The 27,111-nt window shown below is 50.1% G+C and overlaps 1 protein-coding gene across 1 annotated transcript; it reads left to right on the forward strand.

The window, feature by feature from the left end:
- The first annotated feature begins 3,858 nt into the window (after nucleotides 1-3,858).
- LOC147645229 (uncharacterized) lies at nucleotides 3,859-25,679 on the forward strand. The gene is made up of 2 exons (XM_086874844.1): nucleotides 3,859-6,527; nucleotides 25,640-25,679. Exon 1 carries the CDS (start codon nucleotides 4,372-4,374, stop codon nucleotides 5,707-5,709), a length of 1,338 nt encoding a protein of 445 aa, XP_086730970.1. The 5' UTR covers nucleotides 3,859-4,371; the 3' UTR covers nucleotides 5,710-6,527; nucleotides 25,640-25,679.
- Nucleotides 25,680-27,111: the final 1,432 nt, after the last annotated feature.

Consider the following 27,111-nt stretch of genomic DNA (forward strand, 5'->3'; position numbering starts at 1 on the left):
GTGAACACCACCCTTTAAAACTTAAGCCTGGGAATTTCTCTTTCTCTTTGGTTTCTGGCTTTTGAAGAGGTAACAGGGCTCTGGTTCATCCTCCTTCCCCCGGAACAGGAAAAGGCCACGGGGGGAGCAGGGCTGGCCAGAGTTCTGCGGTTCCTGGCAGGGGATGGAGACTGTGAAGTGACAGGAGCCCCGTCCCAGAGGGAAGTACTCCCATCTGTCCTACTGGTCTGGCCTTAATGTAAATCTTTGAGTTGATCAAAGGGTCATTGCTAAACAAAACCTTGGTTTTGCCTGCTGACATTGCTGGACAGGCGCTGTCCCAGGAGATGCTCTTGATGGTTGCCTCTTTTCCTGGGCATGGCACTGGAGGAGGTCCAGGCCCAGGTGATGCCACTGAAGGAAATGTGCCCTCAGCCCAGGGATGCTCAACACAGACTCCCCCAGCCCCTCGGGGCCCTGCCTCTGGTCACAGCAGCCCCTGCCTGGCTCCTGCCTGCCCACACCGTGGTCAGCCCTGCCTGCTCCTGGACATGGAGCTCAGCCAGGGCTGGTGCTGTGTGGGCTTTGCTGGTGGTACCAGCCAGACACTGGGGTGAGAGCTCCATCTCTTTATTGGAACAGAAGAGCTGTGCTGGGCCCTGCCCTGGCAGGAGGGACCCACCTTCAGTCCAGGCCACAGAGCAGGGCAGGTCCCTTCAGGGACACAGGGCCTTGCTTTGGGTGGTGGCAGCATCTGCACAGCAGCAAGCTGGTAATGCAGCTGTGACAGGGACATCACGTATGGGCATGGAGATGTGAAATGTGTGGTGCAGGTGTCCCTGAGGGAGGTGTTTGGCCTTTCCTGTGAAGCTGCAGAGGGGAACCTGTTGAGAGAGGAGATGGCTGAGGCCCCAGCTGCAGCTGGCACACAGGGACCCTCCTGCACACTGCGAGATTCTCACTGTGCTCAAATTTTCCCTCTGAAGACTAAGAGCTGAATGTGGATGGGCTTAGCAGCTGATCTGCAGGCCAAACAATTGAGTTAGCAAAATGAGAAATTGAGAAAATACAAGTTTATCCATAGCAAGGAAGAAAGCAAGGCTGTTAGCACGGAAACCAATAAAAAGGGATATAAGGGGTATTTGCAGTTGTAATAAATGGAATTGGTTCGTGCTAACTAAATTGTAACTGTTATTAAAGTTCTTATTTGAAACATTTAAGAATCAGTGTTACAAAGCAGATGTACCCCTTTGCAGATGTTACATGTCAAAATTAAGGTACAGGACGTAGTTTAGAAGATAAATGGTGTCTCAAGACCAAAATGGCCAAAATTAGAACAAATTTAGGCACTGGGCCTAAAGATTAGTAAACATAAGGCTAATTAATAGACTAACACAACACAAGGCTTAGTACGCACGTGCAGACCAGTGAGGTTATCCAAAGGACAATGAGGAAGAGGAGAAGCCTTTGGCAAAAGACCACCAAAAGAAGACTGAAGACCCCCTAACAACAAGTGAGGCATGTGCCATGAAGAAAAGTGATGTAAAGTCAGAAAAACTTGAGATAGGAGGGAACTTAGAGGAAACATTAAGGAATATGTATAAGGATACAGTATACAAGTTTAGCTTGAAGTGCTTTGTTTTGAACATGAGGGAAGGTGGGAAGCCTCTGTACCCTGGTCGATTTTGCTTATGCTTTAATCATACTTAATTACTAGCAGATTACATATATAAATTTTAATGTTTTATTAAACTGTATTATTTTACTAAACTGTACTCTTTTATAACACATTACTATTCAGTTTAGTAAATTGTATCCATTTTCAATTAAACTGCCATTAACCCAAGGGACCTAGTTGTCAAAATTCTAATTTCATTTATAACAATATTTTAACAAAGAAGGCTGTTACAACAACATTGGTATTTAACAAACATGACACAACATGAGCTATATTAACAAAGAAGGCCCCTTTCGGTGACAACATTCTACTGTTCAAACTGTAAAACATCTTTGTGTACTGATCAGGAGGTCACGATTTACTCTTTACAATCCTGATGCTGAATGTCTCCTGAGGAGGTCTGGTCAGGGAGAAGAATGAGCCCCTTGTGGGCTGCCCCTGTTTGGACAACCTGCTCCTCACCCCGAGCCTCAGCATGTCTGACATCGCCCACCTGGGACTGACATCCCAAAACATTGAAAACATTTCTCTTTGTAATTTTTCTTTATAATTAAAATCTAATTAATTAATCAAAATAAAATTTTATTTTTATAATACTATTATTCTGTATTTTTATAACCTAATTTTTATATTTATATAAAAGAATTGCTACGTTTTTAGCAACTAAAACCATTATCGGTCCTTGGTTCAAAGTAGCACATTTCCTTTCATTAATTAATTGACCACTATTTCTCCCTCTTTATGCTAATTACAACTATTTTTAGTCCTTTGATCATCATTTTTATCATTTTCTCAGACAGGGTAAAAGGGGCCACTTTGGGGTCCATGGGGACTTTTCTGAGGAACGTTTGGGGCAGTTTTGGGTCGGGGGACGGAACTTAGAGAGAACTTGGGGGTCTGAAGGACACATGGGGAGCCGAGAGGGCACTTGGAGCGGCATTTAGGGATTCTGTGAGACAATTCGGGGTTCGGGGGAGCACTTGGAGGTCCAGGGGGGCACTTGGAGGTCAGGGAGGGGAATCTGGGGGCCCTTCGGGGTCCGGGCGGGCACTTGGGGGGCTGTAACAGGGAATCTCTGGGTCGCGGGGGATGATGGGAGTTGTAGGCGCCGGTATAATGAGGCTTAATGGGCCGCGGAGCATCACGGGAGTTATAGGCGCAGCTCCAATGGGTTCCGGTAAGGCGCGGGGCATGACGGGAGATGAAGTCCCGCCCGGAATAGCGCTCTATGGGCGCCGCGGAGCATGATGGGAGCTGTAGTCCCGGAAGTGGCTCGGAAGGCGCGTTCGGCGGTGTGGGGAAGCCCTTGGAGAAGACTTCTGCGTCCGAGCTGCAGGTGCTCGGGGCGAATGTACACGGTTCGGGAGCACTTGGGGGGAACCTGGGGAGCTGTAACCGGGCTCTTTAGGGCGCGGGGCACGGCAGGAGGTTTGGGCGCGGAACTGTGTTGTGGGATGATGGGAGATGAATTCCCAGCAGTGGCTGGAAGGGGAATCTGTGGGGTCGGGAGCATTCGGGGATCCAGGGACACTTTGGGGGGCCTCGAACGGGCGCTGAGGGGGCACTCGGGGATCCTGAAGGGTCTGGGGGACACATGGGACATATGGGGGGCGATCCCGGGGTTCTGGGGAGCGCAGGGCATATTCCCAGTTCCTCACAACCTGGTCTCAATTGCCCCCTGGAGGCTCCTACTGACTGCCAGTCTGATCCCAGTATGATCCCAGTGTGATGTCAGTACACAGCCAGTGCAATCTCAGCCACTGCCAGGATGATCCCAGTCCAAACCAGTCCCTGCCAGTGCTGCCACTCCTGGGATCCCCCAGCCCTCTCTGTGTTCCCCCCTCCCACATCTCCCCAGAGGAGCCCCAAGGGCTGGCAGTCCCCAGCCAGGGTCCCCAGCCAGCCCCAGGTTGGATCTGCAGCCCCCAATTTTCCCAGTTTCCCTCTCCTTTTCCCCGGGCCGGGTTCCCCCCGTCCCCAGCGGGTGGGAGCAGCGGAGAGCCCCGCGCTGCCCATCCCGACCTGTCCCGGCTCCACCCCTGCTCCTGCCGTGGGCTGTGAGGGGTTTGGGAACGGGGCACCGAGGGTGTCACTGCTCCTGGGGGAGGAGGCAGGAAGAAGGAGAGAGAGAAGGGATGGAAGTAGGAGAAGGAGGTGGGGTTATGGAGGAAGAGGAGGAGGAAGGATGGAAGGGGAGGAGAGGGAGGAAGAGGAGGGACAAAGGAGGATCAGGGAAAGGAGAAGGAACCACAAGGTTGAGCACTCCTTGAATTCATAGCCCCCTCCTGTGGGATCATCACCCACCATCCCACAGGTGATGGGGGAGTGGGAGCTTTGCCCGGATATCCTGGGGGGGTCCCTGGGTTGGGTTTGTTTTGCGGGCAGGGATGTTTGGAGAATGTGGAACTCCAAAGCTGAGCGGAAAATCCTACTTGGGGGGACATTGGGGGGTCTCACCATCCTTAAGTGGGGAGATGGAAACAGGGGGAACTTTTCAGATTCCTGGCACTCCCAGCAGCCTGGGGAGGGCAGGGACTGAGCAGACAGGGGAACCCCCAGTACAAGCGTGACCCCCGGCAGCTGGGACAGGGGGGAACCTCTGAACACCAAATGGGAGAGACCAGAGATGGGGAACTCCTGGGAAACATTTTCAGGGCTGAATCTTGGTGTTTGGGAGGTTTTTATAGACTCCAGAGGCTTGGTGACTTCTAGAGATGAACTTGCACAGGGGGAGCCCCCTAACCCAATGTGCCCATAAACTGTATTTTTCCCCAAACCAGGATTTCCCATTCCCAAACCTTGGCTGGATGGAGAAGGCGGCTGTGAGGAAGAGGAAGATGCCCCAGGACACCCAGGCAGGTGAGGAGGAAGTCAGTGCCCCTTTCCCCCTCTCTCCTGCTCCATCTCCCAGCCCAGCCTGGCCCCCGGCTGCAGGACAACCCCGCTGCCGACGCCGTCCTGCCGGGGACGCACTGGGGGGATCTCCTTCCCCTTCCCTCTGGCACGGAGGCAAATCCCATCCTCTCCTTGTCCTTCCTCCCCCAGACCAGGAGCTGAGGATGGAGACCAGGGAGGACAAATCCCCACGGCAGAACCTCATGGAAGAGACCGTTTTGAGCAGCTCCAAGGCACAGGAATCCAACGGGGAGGAAAATCCCCAGAGATCCCACAGGAGGAGGGGCTCCAAACCCATCCCAGGGTGCTCTGAGGAGGAAAGACCCACCCTGTGCCGGGAAGGCAGGCAGAGATCCAGCCAGGGCTCTGAGCTGGTGGTCCATGAGCAGCTTCAGGATGGGGAGAAGCCCTACAAGTGCTTGGAGTGTGGGAAGAGCTTCAGCCAGAGGAAAACCCTGATCCGCCACCAGATGATCCACACTGGGGAATGGCCCTACAAGTGTGGGCAATGTGGGAAGGGCGTCAGCTGCAGCTCCCAACTCATCCATCACCAGCGCATCCACACTGGGGAGAGGCCCTATGAGTGTCCCGAGTGTGGGAAGAGGTTTCAGAGGAGCTCCACTCTCCTTGTACACCAGCGGATTCACACGGATGAGAGGCCCTTCCGCTGCCCTGACTGTGGGGAGGGCTTCAAGCACAACTCCAACCTCATCACCCACCGGCGCATCCACACTGGGGAGAGACCCTACGAGTGTGGGGAATGTGGGAAGAGCTTCAGCCACAGCAACAGCCTGATCCTCCACCAGAGGATCCACACTGGGGAACGTCCCTATGAGTGTGGGGAATGTGAGATGACCTTCAGATGGAGGTACCAACTGACCATCCACCAGATGATCCACACTGGGGAGAGGCCCTATGAGTGTCCCCAGTGTGGGAAGAGGTTTCAGACCAGCTCCAATCTCCTCGTGCACCAGCGGATTCACACGGATGAGAGGCCCTTCCGCTGCCCTGACTGTGGGGAGGGCTTCAGGCACAACTCCAACCTCATCAACCACCGGCGCATCCACACTGGGGAGAGGCCCTACGAGTGTCCCCAGTGTGGGAAGAGCTTCTCCAGGAGCTCTGCCTTGACCCAACACCAACAGAGGCACCGGTAAGGGAAGCCCTGTGAGTGCCCCAAGTGCAAGAAGAGCTTCGTGCGCTTCCCTGGCTCCATCCCACATCAGAGGACCCACGTTGGGCAGAGCCCTGATGACCCACGTTCCCAGTGATCTGTGTTGGGAACATACTGGGCTGGTGGCCATTTTATTTTGGTTCTATCTTTTGATTCATTTTCATCCCTTTAAAACAGACAAAACTGGGGTAAAAGTCTGCAAATTCATCAAAGGCATCTACAGCCTCACTTTCTACTAGTGCTTTAAGGGAATCTGGGATTAAAAGAGATACTTGGGAGGACTTGGGGATTGTGGTGCTATCTGTTGTAGTTTTCTTCATTTCTTGTCACTCAAAGAGATGAGAGGGTTCAATCTGTCACCTCAAAACCACTCAATGCCACTGAATTCTACTCATTCCCACCCAGAATTCCTGGATTCTACAGCCCCTCAGGGTGTGTTGCCTTATGTTTTAGCTTTCATCTTTCATATTCTGCACTGCCTGGGTTTACAGTTTGGAACTTCCTATTAAGTGTTAGTGAGCTCTCTTCACAGAGTGGGTAGACAAAACAATTCCTTTTCTAGCTTGATACCAAGGACAGTCGTTAGAAGTTTCAGGCCCAGAAGCATGAACAAGGGTGGACTGAAGAGAGAAAACAAGGATGGGACTTCCTCATCTGAAGCTGTAATTGGACAATGAATCCAAATATGCAGATGGACCTAAACTTCTGAAAATGTGAGACCTCGTGATGAGTTGTCCATTTTTGTGACCATTTCTGGTCCATTTTGGGTGTAGCCCTGGCCAGGTTCTTGTACTGCCCAAGGTGTATCCTTTAAGGCCTTTTAATAAACTTTATTCTTAACTCTGTCTTGCCTCTGTTCTAGGTCAGCCTTCTGAAGGCATCAGGTGGAATGGGGTTGGAAGGGGACTGGGTGAAGTGGGATGCAGATCAGGAGGGGTGAGATGGGCATTGGGTGGGGCAGGATGGGTGGGATGGAGTTTGGGAGGTGTGAAATGAGGGAAATTGGGCTTGGGAAGGGGGTCTTGATGTCCAGCAGGGATGGGATGGGTTGGGGTTGGGATTGGGGAGGTGGGGTGGGGTCTGCAAAGAGACAGCCAAAGTTTGGGGATGATGAAGGGAGCAGTAGGCCATTACTGAATGAGTTTTTGGATATTCAACGTTCCTGAAGAGATTTTGGGGCATCTCACATTTCTGAGGCGCTTTTGGGGCACTCCCCAGCTCTTGGGGTGTTCCTGAGAGCAGCTCCATGGAGCCCCATTGCCAGGGCTGGTTGCCATGGGCACAAGCTCAGAGCTGTAGCCAGAGTGCGTTGCCTCAGCGCTGGAGAGCAGAGAAATGATGAATGGCCCCAGACATCTCCAGGGTGTGTTTGGGGGCAGAGCAAGTTCTGCCTGTGTGGGGCAGTCACTGCCCCAGCCCAGCCACTGCAGCCTCTGCTCCAGCCCCAAAGTGGCTGCCAAGCCCCTGGCACCCCAAAAACCCCAGCTGGGAGAGGGAGCAGAGCAGGTGAGGCTGTGACACGGGTGTGACACTGACATGTGCCATGGCCCTGGAGCTCTCAGCAGCTGAGATGGCGCTGGATCCAAGGCTGATTGTGGATCTTTGTCCCTCTCTTTTCTCCTGACTTCCAGTTTTCAAAATCTGGATAGCTTGAAGTTGGATGGGTTGGACGAGTTGGCTCAGTCTGTGCTTAGTGAAGTGATTTCCTCTAATTGCATGCAGCTTTATGATTTCCCGAGGACCTCATTCTCTAAAGTGTTCAGCTGAAAGTTTGTTCCCATCCTCCTGAGAAGTTTGTTGTTTTCTCCCATGCACTGCCCGAGGGGATGGAGGTACCTCAGGTCCCTTTCCAGCAGGGCCCGAGCGAGCTTGGGGCACAGCACAGGAACTGCAATGCTGAGCCAGGCCTGGCTGGGTTGGAGGAAGCAGAAAGGCCAAGCCCTGAGCCCAGGCCTGGCCCAGCAGGGCCTGTCCCTCACGGGTGGCTCGGGGCTCTTTGTGGGGCAGTGGGATGTGAGGGGCAGCAAGGACAAATGCCATAAACCTGCGAGCCCTGCCAGCCTCCCCAGGGAGGGCCGAGGGAGGAGCAAAGACCTTCCTGGGGCTGTGCCCTGGGCCAGGAGGGATTGTGCCAGTGGAGCTGACCCTAAATTTCTTCTCCCAGGCAGCTTTAGGACATGGAACATGAAGAAGCCAGAGCCAACTCTCAGCTTTCTGCAGTCCTCCAGTAGAATCCTGTGTGGGGAGCAGCCTGGGAGCAGGGTTTGTGTGTCAGGGGAGGGGAATTCAGAGCCCTTTTCTCCCCCATGGGCTGAGGGTCTGCATTTTCAATGGCCCTGCAGCTGCCAAAGGGGCCTTTTTCACCCAGCTGAGAACAGTTCTGCTGATAGCCTGTCCTAAACCTGATTTTTCTGCAAATGTGCCAATAAAGCTTCATTTTTTGTAGCCCCAGGTCTTGTGTGCATGCAGGTGTCTCAGCTGAAGGGTGGAACAGCTCTGCTAGGTATGAGTTCTCTTTCTCCTAGTGGTTTTTTTGTTGTTTTTTTTTTAAAATTATCTCCCCCTGTGAGCTGTGGGCAGAGCTCTGTAACTGTGTGTGACACTTGTCTGTGGCACTGTGGGGGTGGCCAAGGGCACCTTCCCCGAGCTGTGTGCAGAGGAATCCACAGCAGCCCAGGCCGGGGGTGCTCAGTGGCCGCTCAGTTCCGCTGACTGGACGCGGCTCTGGCCGCTTCCCTTGGAGCGTCTCCAGGGAGGGAACGCTGGGGCTGCTGGCCCGGCTGTGCTGTCACTGCCAGGGGAACGCTGGGGCTGCTGGCCCGGCTGTGCTGTCACTGCCAGGGGAACGCTGGGGCTGCTGGCCCGGCTGTGCTGTCACTGCCAGGGGAACGCTGGGGCTGCTGGCCCGGCTGTGCTGGCACTGCCAGGGGAACGCTGGGGCTGCCCCGCTCCTGCCCCACCCCATCAGCTCTGCCAGCGCCTCCAGGGGACACAAAGGCTGAGCCAAAGGGTGAGAGTTGCACAAGGGGCTGAGCTGGCATCTGGGACCCATTGGGATCATGGAGTGCAGCCCCCGGCCCTGCACAGACACCCCAACAATCGCAGCCTGTGCATCCCTGGCAGCGCTGGCCAAAGGCTCCTGGAGCTGCGGCAGCCTCGGGGCCGTGCCCATTCCCTGGGGAGCCTGGGCACTGCCCCAGCCCCCTGGGGGGGAAGAAGCTTTTGCTCATCTCCAGCCCAGCCCTGCCCTGGCCCAGCTCCAGCCGTTCCCTCGGCTCCTGTCCCTGCTCACCTGGGCAGAGATCAGAGCTTGCCCACAGAAGCTGTGGCTGCCCCTGGATCCCTGGAAGTGTCCAAGGCCAGGTTGGATGGGGCTTGGAGCAGCCTGGGATAGTGGAAAGTGTCCCTGCCCATGGCAGGGGATGGAATGAGATGAACTTTAAGGTTCCTTCCAAGCCAAGGCATTCTGTGATTCTGTGATTTTGGGGGAGATGCTGAAGCTCTGGCTCAACTTTATCTCAGCAAATGTCTGGAGCCAGCAGCAGCCATGGGTGGGATCATCTCCTCCTCCCTCTTGCTGTGGCTGTAACTCACCCAAGGGCAGTGTCATAAATGAAATTGAAATTTGGGTGACGAACAACTAGGTCTATTGGGTTAACAGCAGTTTAATAACAAGAAAAAAATGATACAATTTAGTGAATTGAATACAAGAATCCAATTTAATAAAAGAGTACAATTTAGTGGATTAAATAGCAATTTGATATAGAAGGAATACAATTCAGTAAAAGAGTACAATTTAGTAAATATATTCATATATATATATATATATATATATACACATATGTATATATATGTATGAATAAATATATGAATATAGCTTGCCAGTAATTATGATTAAAGCATAAGCAAAACTGACCGGGGTATGGAGAGGGCTTCTCAACCCCCTTACTTATGAAAAAAATCAATTCTAACTAAACTTATATACTGTATACTTACAAATATTCATTCATGTTTCCAGTAAGCCTCATCTTATTTCTGATTCTTTAATTTTACATCACTATTCTTCATGATGCATTCCTCACTTGTTGCTAGGGGGTCTTCAGTCTTCTTTTGGTGGTCTTTTGACGAAGGCTTACACTCATCCTCGTTGTCCTCTGGATAACCTTACAGGCTGTGTGTGCATACTAAGCGTTGTGTTACGTAAGTAAGCATTGTGCTCCACTAATTAATCTTATATTTTATAATTTTCAGGCCCTATGCCTAAAGTCGTTCCAACTTTATCCATCTCAAGGTCGATTTTGTCTTAAGACATTTCTTATCTCAAAACTACATCCTCTATCTTAATTTTAACATGTAACATCTGTAGAGGGGTACATCTGCCTTGTAACACCAATTCCCTTGATTGCTCCTAATAATAACTTTCCAAATAGTTACATTTAGTTAGCACGAATCATTTCCATTTATTACAGGAGGGTGTGAAAACAGGAGCATTGTTTGGTGTGGCCTCCTCTCTGCCTTTCACACCTTTCAGTGCTTTGAGCCAGCCAAGAGCTTTCTCCAGGAGTGCAATGAAGCAGCTGTTGCTGCTCCCAGCTCTGGCTCTTCCCAGTCTCTGCCCCTGCCTGGTTTTGTCCCTCTTGCTGTGCCCTCTGTTCCCCCAGGGGGCTGCCCCAGGCTGAGGGATCAGATCCAGGCACTGCTGCTGCTCCCTGGGGACCAGCCCCAGTTTGGTTGTTGCTGTCAGTGCCAGCAGAAGCGGTGGCTGGAGCAGCGGGTGCTGACAGTGGCCCAAGGCCCGGGGCTGGAGGGGTCCCTGGGCTGGGGCTGGGAGGGAGCTGCCCCTTGTTCTCCCTCTGCCTCCCGCAGAGCTGGGCCGGGCACAAGTGGGGCAGCAGAGCCAACAGGGAGCCTGCGAGTCTCTTGCAGCCGTGCCTGCTCAGAGTTTGGCCTTGGAGCTTCAGGTGGGCAAAGGCAGCTGCTCTGCTCCCTCTGCGTGTGCCCGTGTTCAGCAGTGCTGCTCCATCAGTCTGTGCCCAGCAACGGGGAAAAGCCTCAGCCCTGCAGGGCCAGGAGCTGCCGGGCTCTGCCTGAGCAGCTCAGCCAGCGGGAAGGGAGCTGCTCCACACGGGAACCAGGAGCAAAGGACATGCCTTTTCTAGGACATGCTTTCTGTAAAAAAAACCCAACAACCCAAATAAACAAAACAAAACAAAAAAAAAACCAAAAAAGAAAACATAAAAAAAATATGAAAGATAAAAATTATCCCCAAATGTGTAGTGAAAAATCTTCTATAATTCTGCAGTAAGAAAGAGGTAACTGATCTTTTGAAAAAGAGAACTCAGCTTTGATATTAGTTCCTTAGTTTGTACACGTGCTAGTGGAAAGGATCCATTAGCTGCCTTCCTTTACATATTTGATGTTTTCCAATGTCAAGATATTTTACACTGCAGTTAAAGGAATAGGAAATTGAAATACATGTTCTTCATGACTGTGTCTTGAGTGTAAAAATTTTGCCGTTTGAAACTTGGACCTCAAGTGTTGCAAATGGAAGTGATAAATGCCAATGGACTGAGGGAATGCAGCTTTTCCTATGAAATGTGCAGCACTCCAAGGACTTCCTCAGTGGGGCTGTGGCTGCTTGGAGCTTTGTCCTGTGCCACTCCGGGATGTCATGAAATGGGACTTCACCTGCCACCAGCCCAGGTCACGCTCTGCCACCCCAGCTCCTTGGACCTTGTGTCCCCAAAGAAGACACAAGGTGTTTCTGCTGCTCCACCTTTGCACAGATCCACAGAGAGCTGGGATTATCCCAAGTCTCGTGTCTCCATTGTGCCATATTCCTAAAGAACCAGCAGCCCATCCCGACGAATATGGTGAGTTATGTGGATGGTTGTCAGCTCCCTTTCCTGCCTAGAAATCCTGAAACTGCTTCTAAATGCTGTTCCCTTCAGCTCTTGGACACCTACTGACACAGAGCTGGGAAAAAAATGCCCTGGCCATGGCTTACAAGGTGAGTTCTGCCAAAGTGAGAGCTCTGTGGGAAATCTCTATCCATCCCTATCCTTTTAATATATCTGTACGTGGGGGTGTGCATGGATGTGTCTTGTATGGAAAGGAAGGAGTGTGCAAACAACGTGACTGACACTTTCACTCTGTGTTCATTCCATACTCATGGGGACCAAGATATTATGGAAACCTTTGCAAGGACAGACCCTTCTGACCATGGATACAGAGACATCCAAGAGCCCCTGGCACAGACAGACCCTTCTGTCCATGGATACAGAGACATCCAAGAGCCCCTGGCACAGACAGACCCTTCTGTCCATGGATACAGAGACATCCAAGAGCCCCTGGCACAGACAGACATTGCTGCTCTTCAGCCAGTGACAGGATGAGTCCCTGAGACTGGGGCTTGGCCTTCCTCGTGGTGAGGGGCATCAAGGAAGGCTGCAGTGTGATGGAGACTGTGATGGGCTGGGAATTCACTGGGGGAAAGGAGGGAGCAGTTGTGAAGTAAAAGGCAGGTGGGGGAAGAGAACTGTTCAGAGAAGGGCTGAGCTACAGCTTGAGCAAGATGAAAAATGTCATTTGGGGTCACCCCAGATTGATTTCATTTCAGAAGTTATGGAACAAGTTTAATTTTTGGGGGGTGTCATGTTTTCCCTTGGAGGTGGACACTCTGCAGACTTGAGCTGCATTGCCAAAATGCTCAAGTCTCTGCTGCAGGTCACAGCGTTTCTTCTTTGGCTGATCCCGGCCCGGTGCTGAGCCCAGCAGAGCCCTGGCAGAGCCCAGAGCAGCCTCAGCATCCGCAGAGCCCGGCTGCAAGGAGAGAAAGCAGAAACCGCCCGTCAGCTGAAGGCTCCTGTCCCCTTGTCCCAGCCAGCCGCGGTGCCCAGGCCATGCTGGCCGTGCTCAGAGCTGGGCCCAAAGCTGCCCATCACTGCTGCCTTGGGGAGCAGAGCAGGAGGGCAGGACATGTGCCCAGCCTGCAGCCAGCCACGGCAGATCCAGCCCCTCAGCAGCTGCCCAGAGCGGGATGCTCCTGTGCCCGCTGCCATCTCCCAAAAGCTCTTGTCCCAGCCATGCCAAGGAGATGAGGACCCACCTCACACCATCCGCTGCCACAAGAAAAGCTGGTCTCAAACGATGTCCTCAGTCTTCTCCAAGGGCACGGCCCATCCACGCCACAGCTGGTCCCAAGCACTTCCTGATCCAGACTGGACCCCACCTGGAACGCTTCCTTTAGAAAAACAAACAACAAATTAATGAAAATAGGTCACAGACAAAAAGGGGAAACAAGAAAAATGGTAAAAAAATCTTATGTCTGTCAGGAGCTTGAGGAAGGCCCAACCCCTACATTCTGGGGAAAAACCCACCCATGGGTGAGGGAAGCCCATGCTTTCTCCCTTTCCCCCTGCACTGTCCCCCAAAATCATGGTGATCCCAAAGCAAAGCAGGGGAGTGGAGCAGCCCAAGCCCTTCCTTGCCTGCACAGCAAAGCAGCCGTGCTCAGGTTCTGGAGTCCCTGTGCTCCAAATTGTGGGATTTTTCTTAGATTTTGTGGTATTTTGTGGAGATTTGGTGGGATGTTTCTGGAATTTTTGGGACTTATTTGCACTGTTGTAGAATTTTCTGGAATTTAGTGGGATTTTTCTTGAATTTTATAAGATATTGAGGAGATTTTGTGGGAGTTTTGTGGGATTTTGAGGGATTTTTAGCAGACATGAAGGATTTTGAGGTAATTTCTTAGGTTTTGTGGAAATTTGTGGGGGTTTTGTGGGAAGTTTCTGGAATTTGTTTGGCTTTGGGGAAGATTTCTGCAATTTTATTTGAGTTATTCTGGAATTTTGTGGGATTTTGTGGCGACTTGGAGAATTGTGAGGGATTTTTCTTCGATTCTATGGAATTTTGTGAAGATTTGGTGGGATGTTTCTGTAATTTGGTAGGGTTTTGAGAACATTCAATGATTTGTGTGGGATTTTTCTGCAATTTTGTGGGATTTTCTTGAATTTTACAGGATATTGGGGAGATTTTGTGGGAGTTTTTTGGAATTTTGAGGGATTTTGAGGAGACATGAAGAATTTTGAGGTATTTTTCTTAGAGTTTGTGGAAATGTGTGGGGATTTGGTGGGATGTGACTGGAATTTGTTGGGGTTTTGAGAAGATTTATGGAATTTTGTGGGATTTTTCTGCGATTTTGTGTAAATTTGTGGAGATTTTCTGGGATGTTTCTGGAATTTGGTGGGGTTTTGAGGGAATTTAGGGAATTGTGTGGGATTTTTCTGCAGATTGGTGGGATTTTGAGGAGACTTGAAGAATTATGAGGGATTTTTCTTACCTATCTTGGAATTTTGTGGAGATTTGGTGGGATGTTTCTGGCATTTTGTGGGATTTTTAGCAGTGTTGTGGTATTTTGTTGGACTTTGAGGAGTCTTGAAGAATTTGGTGGGACATTTCTTAGATGTTGTGGAAATTTGTGGTGATTTGGTGGGATGTTTCTGGAATTTGGTGGGGTTTTGGGAATTTTTCAGGATTGTGTGGGATTTGTCTGCAATTTGGTGGGACTTTTCTTGAATTTCATAGGATATTGAGAAGATTTTCTGTGAGTTTTGTGGAATTTTGATGGATTTTGAGGAGACATGAAGAACTTTGAAGTATTTTTTTAGATTTTGTGGAAATGTGTGGGGATTTGGTGGGATGTGACTGGAATTTGTTGGGGTTTTGAGTAGATTTATGCAATTTTGTGGAATTGTGTGGGATTTTTCTTAGATTATTGTGGGATATTCAGGGGATTTTCGAGATGTTTCTGGAATTTGGTAAGGTTTTGAGAAGATGTCTGCAATGTGTTGGTATTTTTTTCTGGAATGTTGTGGGATTTTTAGGAGACTTGAAGAATTTGGTGGGATTTTTCTTAGATGTTGTGGAAATTTGTGGTGATTTGGTGGGATGTTTCTGGAATTTTGTGTGATTTTTTCCCAATGTTTTGGTATTTTGTAGTGTTTTGAGGAGACCTGAAGAATTTTGTGGGATTTTAGATTTTGTGGAAATTTGTGACGATTTTGTGGGATGTTTCTTAAATTTGGTAGTGATTTCGGGAAAATTTAGGGAATTGTGTGGGATTTTTCTGCAATTTTGTGGTATTTTGTGAAAATTTAAATAATTTTGTGGTATTTTTCTGGAATTTTGTCACGTTTTTCTTGTATGTTGTGGAATTTTCTGGGATTTTATGGGATTTTGAGGAGACTTGTAGAATTTTGTGGGATTTTTCTTAGATTTTGTGGAAATTTATGGCGATTTGGTGAGATGGGACTGGAATTTGGCAGGGTTTTGAGAACATTTCTGCAATTTTGTGGGATGTTGCTGGAATTTTGTGGGATTTTTTGAAAATTTCAATAACTTTGTAAGATTTTTTTGGACTTTGGTGGTATTTTCTTTAATTGTATCCAATTTTTGTGGAATTTAGTGGAAATCTGAGGAGATTTGGTGGGATGTTTCTAGAATTTAGTGGGGTTTTGAGAAGATTTAGGGAATTTTGTGGGATTTTTCTTAGATTTTCTGATATTTTTCTTAGATTTTGTGGGAATTTATGGAGGTTTTGAGAGACGTTTCTGGAATTAGTTTGGGTTTTTAGAAGATTTAGGCAATTTTGGGAAATTTTTCTTGAATTTTATGGGATCTTTCTTGATTTTTGTGGGATATTGAGAAGATTTCTGAAATTTTTCTGGAATTTTGAGGGATTTTGATGAGACAAGAAGAATTTGGTGAGGGATTTTTCTTAGAATTTGTGGAATTCTTTGGAGATTTTGTACGATTTCCCTGGAATTTTCTGGAATTTTGAGAAAATTGAAAGAATTCTGTGGGATTTTTCTGCAATTTTGTGGGATTTTTCTTGAATTTTGCAGGCTATTGAGGAGATTTTGTGCAAGATTTTTGTGGAATTTTGAGGGATTTTGAGGCGACATGAAGGAGTTTGAGGTATTTTCTTAGATTTTGTGGAAATTTGTTTAGATTTTGTGGGATGTTTCTGGAATTTGGTGGTCTTTTGGGAAGATTTCTGCAATTTTGTGGAATTTTTTTTTAATTTGGTGGCATTTTGTGGAGACTTGAAGAATTATGAGGGATTTTTCTTAGCTTCTTTGGAATTTTGTGGAGATTTGGTGGGATGTTTCTGGAATTTGGTAGGGTTTTGGGAAGATTTAGGGAATTTTGTGAGATTTTTTTCTGGAATCTTGAGGGATTTTGAGGAGACTTGAAGAATTTTGTGGGATTTTTCTGAAATTTTGTGGAAATTAGTGGGGATTTTGTGGGATGTTTCTGGAATTTGGTAAAGTTTTGAGAAGATTTAGGGATTTTTTTGGCATTTTTCTATAATTCTGTGGGGATTTTTCTAGAATTTTATGGGATTTTGAGAAAATTTAAATAATTTTCTGGGTTTTTTCTTGAATTTATGGGATTGCTTTGGAATTTTCTGGAATTTTTCTTGAATTTTGTGGGGTTTTGTGAAGACTTGAAGGATTTTGTGGGATTTGTCTTAGATTTTGTTGAAATTTGTGGGTATTTTGTGGGATGTTTCTGGAATTTGATAGGGTTTTGCGAAGATTTAGGGAATTCTTTGAGTTTTTTTGGAATATTGTGGATTTTTTCTGGAATTTTGTAAGATTATGAGAACATTTGGGGCAATTTTTATGAAGATTTTGATGAATCAAATAGAAAAAAAAAAGGGTAAAACTGCTGAAATTTCGGTAAACAAAGGTTAAAAGCAAAACCATCCAAAGGGACCTGAATTCTGCGCTAAATCCGCATGGTTTGGCCTAACATCAGCCAAATGGGGTTAAAATCATCCCAAGGGGTCCAATTGCAACCAAAAGGGCATAAAAATGCCCAAACTGGTATAAAACCCACTCCAAATGGCCTAAAATCACCCTTGGATCTCCCAAATGGGTGCAAGATCCACCCTGAAAGTCGCTGGTTTTGCCTCAAATCACCCAAAGGGCCCCAACATCAGCCAAAGTGGCCTGAAACGCCCAAAAGGGACCTGAAATCACCCAAAAAGGGCTCGGTTCGAGCGGCACCGGGACTGGGAGCGAGACCGAGATCGAGACTGAGACCGGGACTGAGACCGGGCCTGAGACTGGGACTGAATCTGGCACCGGCACCGAGACCGGCACCGCTCCGGGACCGGGACTGAGACCGGGACCGGCACCGCTCTGGGATTGAGATCGACACCGGGACCGGAATCGGCTCCGGGAGTGCCCCGGGACTGCTCCGAGACTGAGAGCGAGGCCAGCACAGGGACTGGGATCAACACCAGGAGTGCTCCGAGACCGAGACTGAGACCAGAACCGGGATCAGCTCCGGGATCACTCCTGGAACAGCACTGTGATCAGCACCGGGATCACTCCAGGACCAGCACTGGGATCAGCACCGGGATCACTCCAGGACCAGCACTGGGATCAGCACCGGGATCACTCCTGGACTAGCACTGGGATCAGCACTGGGATCACTCCTGGAGCAGCACTGGGATCAGCACCGGGATCGCTCCAGGACCAGCACTGGGATCAGCACTGGGATCACTCCAGGACCAGCACTGGGATCAGCACCAGGATCACTCCAGGACCAGCACTGGGATCAGCACTGGGATCGCTCCAGGACCAGCACTGGGATCAGCACTGGGATCACTCCTGGAGCAGCACTGACACTGGGACAGGAACTGCTCCGAGGCCCAGACTGAGACCAGGACTGAAACCAGCACTGGCACCAGCACTGAGACCGGCACCGCTCCGGGACCGAGACCGGGACTGAGAGTGAGATGGAGACAAAGACTGGGACTGGGAGCGCTCTGGGACCGACACTGGGACCACCACAGCTCCGGGACAGAGATCGACACCGGGACCAGAATCAGCTCTGGGATCGCTCCGGGACCACTGCGTTCACTCCGGGCAGTTTTGGCCGTGCCCCCAGGCGAGACTGGGGAGGGCTGGGAGAGATTGGGAGAGAACTGGGAGGGAACTGGGAGGGAGTCCTGGGCAAGGCGGGACCGCCTCGGTTCGCATCGTTCCGGTGCAGCCATCCCGGTCCATGTGATCCCAATCTCTGGTGCTGATCCATACGGTCCCAGTCTGTGCAATCCCAGTCTGGGCAATCCCAGCCCATGGATCCCAGTCTGTGTGGTCCTGCATGGCACACACTCCAAGAGTCTGGAATTCCAGTTGCCAGCAAGGAAAAGATGTTCCTGCCCTTGAAGGCAAAGCTCTTGAGAAGGGGCTGAGAGCCAAGTGCAGCAAGATCTTACAGTGACATTTCCCTGCCAGCCCCCAGAACTTCACCCATGCTTGTTGTAGCTCCTGGATTGGGAATTAAATCAGGGCAGGGTCTCTGGTAGGAGCTGCCCTGGGTGCAGGGAGACGCTGATGTCAGCGTTCAGGAACACACATAATCACAGATTGATTATATGCAGGTGCTTGATTGAAGCACACGGGAACTAGGGGTATCAGCAGCCCAAATCTAGCTCCATCATCTTTGTCCAAAGTGCATATATTTATACAATTTCAGCTGTAGCAGTAATCACTGTAACAACCTTATCAATATTGCCTCATTAATATTGCTTGATTAGCTTTATCAATATTGCTTCATGAGAGTTAGCTCCTCCTTGTACGAACATGTACGAATCTTATCTCTGGGTGGGTGTCTTGGAATCCCCAAGTACCAGTTCCCGTTACTGTAAACATTTCAGCTTGCTAGCCCATCCCCAATACCAGACATTCTTGTGGCCTACTTCTACATGGTTTTAAGAAACATTTTCAGAAACATTTAACCCCATAGTAACAAGGCTTTCACTGCTGTGGTGTCACAGAGAGTGGAACACTGGGGCTGTCACTGCTGTGGTGTGTGATAGATTGACATTTAAGAAAAAAAGACGAACAGCTAAGGATGTTAAGGTTGCTGGAGGGTGATGGGAGTTTTTTCTCCTGGCCTATAACCGGTCATTTCCAAGAACTGACAGTAGTTTTGCCCATTGAAAAGTGATATCAACCTGTGAACACCACCCTTTAAAACTTAAGCCTGGGAATTTCTCTTTTTCTTTAGTTTCTGGCTTTTGAAGAGGTAACAGGGCTCTGGTTCATCCTCCTTCCCCCGGAACAGGAAAAGGCCACGGGGGGAGCAGGGCTGGCCAGAGTTCTGCGGTTCCTGGCAGGGGATGGAGACTGTGAAGTGACAGGAGCCCCGTCCCAGAGGGAAGTACTCCCATCTGTCCTACTGGTCTGGCCTTAATGTAAATCTTTGAGTTGATCAAAGGGTCATTGCTAAACAAAACCTTGGTTTTGCCTGCTGACATTGCTGGTCAGGCGGTGTCCCAGGAGATGCTCTTGATGGTTGCCTCTTTTCCTGGGCATGGCACTGGAGGAGGTCCAGGCCCAGGTGATGCCACTGAAGGAAATGTGCCCTCAGCCCAGGGATGCTCAACACAGACTCCCCCAGCCCCTTGGGGCCCTGCCTCTGGTCACAGCAGCCCCTGCCTGGCTCCTGCCTGCCCACACCGTGGTCAGCCCTGCCTGCTCCTGGACATGGAGCTCAGCCAGGGCTGGTGCTGTGTGGGCTTTGCTGGTGGTACCAGCCAGACACTGGGGTGAGAGCTCCATCTCTTTATTGGAACAGAAGAGCTGTGCTGGGCCCTGGCCTGGCAGGAGGGACCCACCTTCAGTCCAGGCCACAGAGCAGGGCGGGTCCCTTCAGGGACACAGGGCCTTGCTTTGGGTGGTGGCAGCATCTGCACAGCAGCAAGCTGGTAATGCAGCTGTGACAGGGACATCACGTATGGGCATGGAGATGTGAAATGTGTGGTGCAGGTGTCCCTGAGGGAGGTGTTTGGCCTTTCCTGTGAAGCTGCAGAGGGGAACCTGTTGAGAGAGGAGATGGCTGAGGCCCCAGCTGCAGCTGGCACACAGGGACCCTCCTGCACACTGGGAGATTCTCACTGTGCTCAAAGTTTCCCTCTGAAGACTAAGAGCTGAATGTGGATGGGCTTAACAGCTGATCTGCAGGCCAAACAATTGAGGTAGCAAAAGGAGAAATTGAGAAAATACAAGTTTATCCATAGCAAGGAGGAAAGCAAGGCCGTTAGCATGGAAACCAATAAAAAGGGATATAAGGGGTATTTGCAGTTGTAATAAATGGAATTGGTTCGTGCTAACTAAATTGTAACTGTTATTAAAGTTCTTATTTGAAACAATCAAGAATCAGTGTTACAAAGCAGATGTACCCCTTTGCAGATGTTACATGTCAAAATTAAGGTACAGGATGTAGTTTAGAAGATAAATGGCGTCTCAAGGCCAAAATGGCCTTGAGATGGACCAAAATTAGAACAAATTTAGGCATTGGGCCTAAAGATTAGTAAACATAAAGCTAATTAGTAGACTAACACAACACAAGGCTTAGTACGCACACGCAGACCAGTAAGGTTATCCAAAGGACAATGAGGAAGAGGAGAAGCCTTCGCCAAAAGACCACCAAAAGAAGACTGAAGACCCCCTAACAACAAGTGAGGCATGCGCCATGAAGAAAAGTGAGGTAAAGTCAGAAAAATTGGAAATAGGAGGAAACTTACAGGAAATATTAATGAATATGTATGAGCATACAGTATACAAGTTTAGCATGAAATGCTTTGTTTTGAACGTGAGGCAGGGTGGGAAACCTCTGTACCCTGGCCGGTTTTGCTTATGCTTTAATCATACTTTATTACTAGCAGATTAAATATATAAATTTTATTTTTTTTATTAAACTGTATTATTTTACTAAACTGTATTCTTTTATACCACATTACTCTTCAATTTAGTAAATTGTATTCATTTTCAATTAAACTGCCATTAAGCCGAGCGACCTAGCTGTCAAAATTCTAATTTAATTTATAACAATACTTTAACAAAGAAGGCTGTTACAACAACATTGGTATTTACCAAACATGACACAACATGAGCTATATTAACAAAGAAGGCCCCTTACAGTGACAACATACTACTGTTCAAACTGTAAAACATCTTTGTGTACTGATCAGGAGGTCACGATTTACTCTTTACAATCCTGATGCTGAATGTCTCCTGAGGAGGTCTGGTCACAGAGAAGAATGAGCCCCTTGTGGGCTGCCCCTGTTTGGACAACCTGCTCCTCACCCTGAGCCTCAGCATGTCTGACATCGCCCACCTGTGACTGACATCCCAAAACATTGAAAACATTTTTCTTTTTAATTTTTCTTTATAATTAAAATCTAATTAATTAATCAAAATAAAATTTTATTTTTATTATACTATTATTCTGTATTTTTATAGCCTAATTTTTGTATTTATATAAAAGAACTGATACATTTTTAGCAACTAAAAACATTATTGATCCTTGGTTCAAAGTACCACAATTCCCTTCATTAATAATTGGTCACTATTTCTCCCTCTTTGTGCTAATTACACCTATTTTTAGTCCTTTCATCATATTTTTTAATAATTTTCTCAGGGTAAAAGGGGCCACTTTGGGGTCCATGGAGACTTTTCTGGGGAATATTTGGGGCAGTTTTGGGTCTGGGGAGGGAATTTAGAGAGAACTTGGGGGTCTGGAGGACACTTGCGGGAGTCGGGTGGGCACTTGGAGGGGGACTTGGGGATTCTGTGGGACAATTCGGAATCCGGGGGAGCACCTGGGGGTCCAGGGGGGCACTTGGAGGTCAGGGAGGGGAATCTGGGGGCCCTTGGGGGTCCGGGCGGGCACTTGGGGGGCTGTAACAGGGAATCTCTGGATCACGGGGGATGATGGGAGTTGTAGGCGCCGGTATAATACGGTTTAACGGGGCCGCGGAGCATCACGGGAGTTGTAGGCGCAGCTCCAATGGGTTCCGGTGAGGCGCGGGGCATGACGGGAGATGAAGTCCTGGCTGGAATAGAGCTCTATGGGCGCCGCGGAGCATGATGGGAGCTGTAGTCCCGGAAGTAGCTCGGAAGGCGCGTTCGGCGGTGTGGGGAAGCCCTTGGAGAAAACTTCTGCGTCCGAGCTGCAGGTGCTCGGGGCGAATGTATACGGCTCGGGAGCACTTGGGGGGAACCTGGGGAGCTGTGACCGGGCTCTTCAGGGCGCGGGGCACGGCAGGAGGTTTGGGCGCGGAACTGTGTTGTGGGATGATGGGAGATGAATTCCCAGCAGTGGCTGGAAGGGGAATCTGTGGGGTCGGGAGCATTCAGGGATCCAGGGAGGCTTTGGGGGGTCCCGAACGGGCGCTGAGGGGGCACTCGGGGATCCTGAAGGGTCTGGGGGACACATGGGACATATGAGGGGCGATCCTGGGGTTCTGGGGAGCGCAGGGCATATTCCCAGTTCCTCACAACCTGGTCTCAATTGCCCCCTGGAGGCTCCTACTCACTGCCAGTCTGATCCCAGTATGATCCCAGTATGATGTCAGTACACAGCCAGTGCAATCTCAGCCACTGCCAGGATGATCCCAGTCCAAACCAGTCCCTGCCAGTGCTGCCACTCCTGGGATCCCCCAGCCCTCTCTGTGTTCCCCCCTCCCACATCTCCCCAGAGGAGCCCCAAGGGCTGGCAGTCCCCAGCCAGGGTCCCCAGCCAGCCCCAGGTTGGATCTGCAGCCCCCAATTTTCCCAGTTTCCCTCTCCTTTTCCCCGGGCCGGGTTCCCCCCGTCCCCAGCGGGTGGGAGCAGCGGAGAGCCCCGCGCTGCCCATCCCGACCTGTCCCGGCTCCATCCCCGCTCCTGCCGTGGGCTGTGAGGGGTTTGGGAACGGGGCACCGAGGGTGTCACTGCTCCTGGGGGAGGAGGAGGAGGGATGGAAGAGGAGGGATGAAGAAGGAGAGAGAGAAGGGATGGAAGTAGGAGAAGGAGGTGGGGTTAGGGAGGAAGAGGAGGAGGAAGGATGGAAGGGGAGGAGAGGGAGGAAGAGGAGGGACAAAGGAGGATCAGGGAAAGGAGAAGGAACCACAAGGCTGAGCAGTCCTTGAATTCATAGCCCCCTCCTGTGGGATCATCCCCCACCATCCCACAGGTGATGGGGGAGTGGGAGCTTTGCCCGGATATCCTGGGGGGGTCCCTGGGTTGGGTTTATTTTGCGGGGGGGGATGTTTGGAGAATGTGGAACTGCAAAGCTGAGTGGAAAATCCTACTTGGGGGGACATTGGGGGGGTCTCACCATCCCTAAGTGGGGAAATGGAAACAGGGGGAACTTTTTGGATTCCTGGCACTCCCAGCAGCCTGGGGATGGTAGGGACCGAGCAGACAGGTTGTCCCCAGTACAAGCTTGACTCCCAGCAGCTGGGACAGGCGGGAACCCTTGAACCCGAAACAGGAGAGACTAGAGATGGGGAATTCCTATGAGGCATTTTCAGGGCTGAATCTTGGTGTTTTTTGGAGGTTTTATGGACCCCAGATATCCGGTGACTTCTAGAGATGAGCTTGGACAGAGGGACCTTCAAACTCAATGTCCTCATCCCTTGTATTTCCCCAAACCAGGATTTCCCATTCCCAAACCTTGGCTGGATGGAGAAGGAGGCTGCAAGGAAGAGGAAGGTCCTGTTCCCCAGGACACCCAGGCAGGTGAGGAGGAAGTCAGTGCCCCTTTCCCCCTCTCTCCTGCTCCATCTCCCAGCCCAGCATGGCCCCCGGCTGCAGGACAACCCCGCTGCCGACGCCGTCCTGCCGGGGACGCACTGGGGGGATCTCCTTCCCCTTCCCTCTGGCACGGAGGCAAATCCCATCCTCTCCTTGTCCTTCCTCCCCCAGACAAGGAGCTGAGGATGGAGACCAGGGAGGACAAATCCCCATTGCAGAACCTCGTGGAAGAGGCCGTTTTGAGCAGCTCCACAGCACAGGAATCCAATGGGGAGGAAAAGCCATGGAGATCCCTCAGGAGGAGGGGCTCCAAACCCATCCCAGGGTGCTCTGAGGAGGAAAGACCCACCCTGTGCCGGGAAGGCGGCCGGAGATCCAGCCAGAGCTCTGAGCTGGTGGTCCATGAGCAGCTTCAGGATGGGGAGAAGCCCTACAAGTGCTTGGAGTGTGGGAAGAGTTTCAGCTCAAGCACCAAACTGATCTGCCACCAGATGATCCACACTGGGGAATGGGCCTACGAGTGTGGGGAATGTGGGAAGGGCTTCAGCTGGAGCTCCCACCTCATCATCCACCAGCGCATCCACACTGGGGAGAGGCCCTACGAGTGTCCCGAGTGTGGGAAGAGGTTTCAGAGCAGCTCCCATCTCCTCCTGCACCAGCGGATTCACACGGATGAGAGGCCCTTCCGCTGCCCTGACTGTGGGGAGGGCTTCAAGCAAAACTCCACTCTCATCACCCATCGGCGCATCCACACTGGGGAGAGGCCCTACAAGTGTGGGGAATGTGGGAAGAGCTTCAGCCACAGCTCCAGCCTGATCTGCCACCAGAGGATCCACACCAGGGAACAGCCCTATGAGTGTGGGGAGTGTAGGATGACCTTCAGCCGGAGGTCCCAGCTGACCATCCACCAGATGATCCACACTGGGGAGAGGCCCTATGAGTGTCCTGAGTGTGGGAAGAGGTTTCAGACCAGCTCCACTTTCCTACTGCACCAGCGGATTCACACGGATGAGAGGCCCTTCCGCTGCCCCAACTGTGGGGAGGGCTTCAAGCAAAACTCCCACCTCATCACCCACCAGCGCATCCACACAGGGGAGAGGCCCTATGAGTGTCCCCAGTGTGGGAAGAGCTTCACCCAGAGCTCTCACTTGACCCAGCACCAACGGAGGCACCGATGAGGGAAGCCCTGTGAGTGCCCCAAGTGCAGGAAGAGCTTTGTGCACTGCCCCAGCTCCATCCCCCATCAGAGGACCCACGTTGGGCAGAGCTCTGATGACCCACGTTCCCAGTGATCTGTGTTGGCAACACACTGGGCTGGTGGTCATTCTGGTTTGGTTCTATCTTTTGATTCATCTTCATCTCTTTAAAAAAGACAAAATTGGAATAAAAGTCTACAAATTCATCAAAGGCATCTAAAACCTCACATTTACTAATGCTTCAAGGGAATCTGGGAGATACTTGGGAGTATTCAGGGGCTGTGGGGTTATTTGGTGGAGTTGTCTCCATTTCTTGGCACTCAAGGAGACGAGAGGGTTCGATCTGTCACCTCAAAACCGCTCAGTGCCACTGAAATCTACTCAGTCCCACCCAAAATGACTGGATTCCGCAGCCCCTCAGGGTGTGTTGCCTTAAATTTTAGCTTTCATATCTTTCATGTTCTGCACTGCCTAGGTTTGTAGTTTTGAACTTCACATTAGGTGTCACTGAGCTCTCTTCACAGAGTAGGTAGTGTAGGTTTTCCAAGCAAGGCAAACACCCCAATTCAGGAGCCAGCACCGTGGCCTCCCCCCCTGGCCACCCTGGCCAATCTACCCACAAGACATCAATGTGATGGATGGCAAAGCAATGGCGTTTATTGCAGGAGAATTTGACCTTTTATAACCTAGGGTCATTGTGTTACTCCCATCTGCTTACGTTACACTTGAGTGCTATTTGCTAATTACAGAAGGTTTTACTATCCTAACAGAGAGGGGTTTTTGCTAACTTTCCGTTACATCCCGAAATCTTCAGATCGCCAGGCCTTAAACTACAACAGGTAGACAAAACAATTCCTTTTCTAGCTTGATACCAAGGACAGTCGTTACAAGTTCCAAGCCCAAAAGCATAAACAAGGGTGGACTGAAGAGAGAAAACAAGATGGATGGGACTTCATCATCTGAAGCTGTAACTGGACAATGAACCCAAATATGCAGATGGACCTAAACTTCTAGAAATGTGAGACTTTGTGATCAGTTGTTCATTTTTGTGACCATTTTTGGTCCATCCTGGGTGTAGCCCTGGCTACAAGTACAGGTTATGGTACTGCCCAAGGTGTATCCTTTAAGGCCTTTTAATAAACTTCATTCTTAACTCTGTCCAGCCTCTGTTCTAGGCCAGCCTTCTGAAGGCATCAGGTGGAATGGGGTTGGAAGGGGACTGGGTGAAGTGGGATGCAGATCAGGAGGGGTGAGATGGGCATTGGGTGGGGCAGGATGGGTGGGATGGAGTTTGGGAGGTGTGAAATGGGGGAAATAGGGCTTGGGAAGGGGGTCTTGATGGCCAGCAGGGTTGGGGTTTGGATTGGGGAGGTGGGGTGGGGTCTGGAATGAGACAGCCAAAGTTTGGGGATGATGAAGGGAGCAGGAGGCCATTACTGAGTTTTTCTGTGAGATTCCCCTGCCCAGGGAGGCAAAGATTGAGTTTCAAATGAACATTGTTAAAGTGAGAGGCGTGGGCAAGAGGGAATTCCATCCCTCTGCCTCAGAGGATGGGCCCTGTGAGCCCAGGAAGAAACTCCACCCTGGACCCCTCGTGGGGTGGCAGCCCAGGGATTTCTGACTGGGTTTGGGCCCCTGGGGTTTCTCCCTTGCTGTGTTCCCAGTGGTCCCTGACCTTGAACTCCACCCTGGTTCTCAAACCCATCTCCCTGCCTCTGTTTGGGGCTGTCTCTGGATCTGAGTTTGTTCCTGAGCTGAATAAATGGTTTCCTGAGCAGAATCCCATCTCGTTGGTGTCCCATGCCTGTTCCTGGTAACTGTGGCCTCCCTGGACATGATCCTGCAGCCCTGGAATGCAAGACCCTGCAAACTCGAGACCCACCCTTGACCACCTAAAAATCCCAAAATTCCCTAAAATTCACCCAAATCCCTCAAAATTCCCTTAATTTCCCTAAACTGGCCTTTTTGTTCCCTCCGCTGCCTCCGCAGACGGTGTTTTGGGGACACCCCCAGGAATTTGCAGGGGGTCTCTCCTCCCCTGCCACCCCCAAAAAACCCACTGCTTCTGGGAAAAAAATTCCCAAAAATCCCTTTGATTCAAGGGGGAGTTCCCCCATTTTTTACGCATTTTTTGGGGGTTCTCCCCCAAATTTTTCAGGTTTTTTTGCCTTTTTTTGCCAGGTTTTTTTTTTGGTTTTGGCATTTTTAAAAGTGAAATTTTGGGGGGGGGGGGGTGTTCCCCCAATTTTTTTGGGGGTGTCCCTCAATTATTTCCTGGGAATTCGACCCCTCCCTCGATATATCCTTTGTCCCCCTCCCCCCAAATTGGGTTGAGGGGATTTTTTTTCTTTTTTTTTTTTTTCTGTTTTTCTTTATTTTTACCTTTCCCCACCCTTGTATTCTTTTTTCCTCTTTTAATTTATTTGTACTTAATTGGGGGGGCTCAGGGGCAGGAATTTTGGGGAGGGGTCACCTGGGGGGGCTAGAAAATTTGGGGAGACACCCATTCCCCCAAAAAACAGGAAAAATCACAGGAATTCTGGTGTTTTCCCCCCCATCCCAAGGTGTGAAAAATATGAAATAAAA

The sequence above is a fragment of the Cyanistes caeruleus genome, unplaced genomic scaffold (genome assembly GCF_971803275.1).
Source record: "Cyanistes caeruleus unplaced genomic scaffold, bCyaCae1.hap1.1 HAP1_SUPER_30, whole genome shotgun sequence".
Classification (NCBI taxonomy): domain Eukaryota; kingdom Metazoa; phylum Chordata; class Aves; order Passeriformes; family Paridae; genus Cyanistes; species Cyanistes caeruleus.

Excerpts from the sequence above, each read along its gene's own strand:
- LOC147645229 (XM_086874844.1), top strand. The coding sequence starts at position 4,372 with ATGAACTTGCACAGGGGGAGCCCCCTAACCCAATGTGCCCATAAACTG.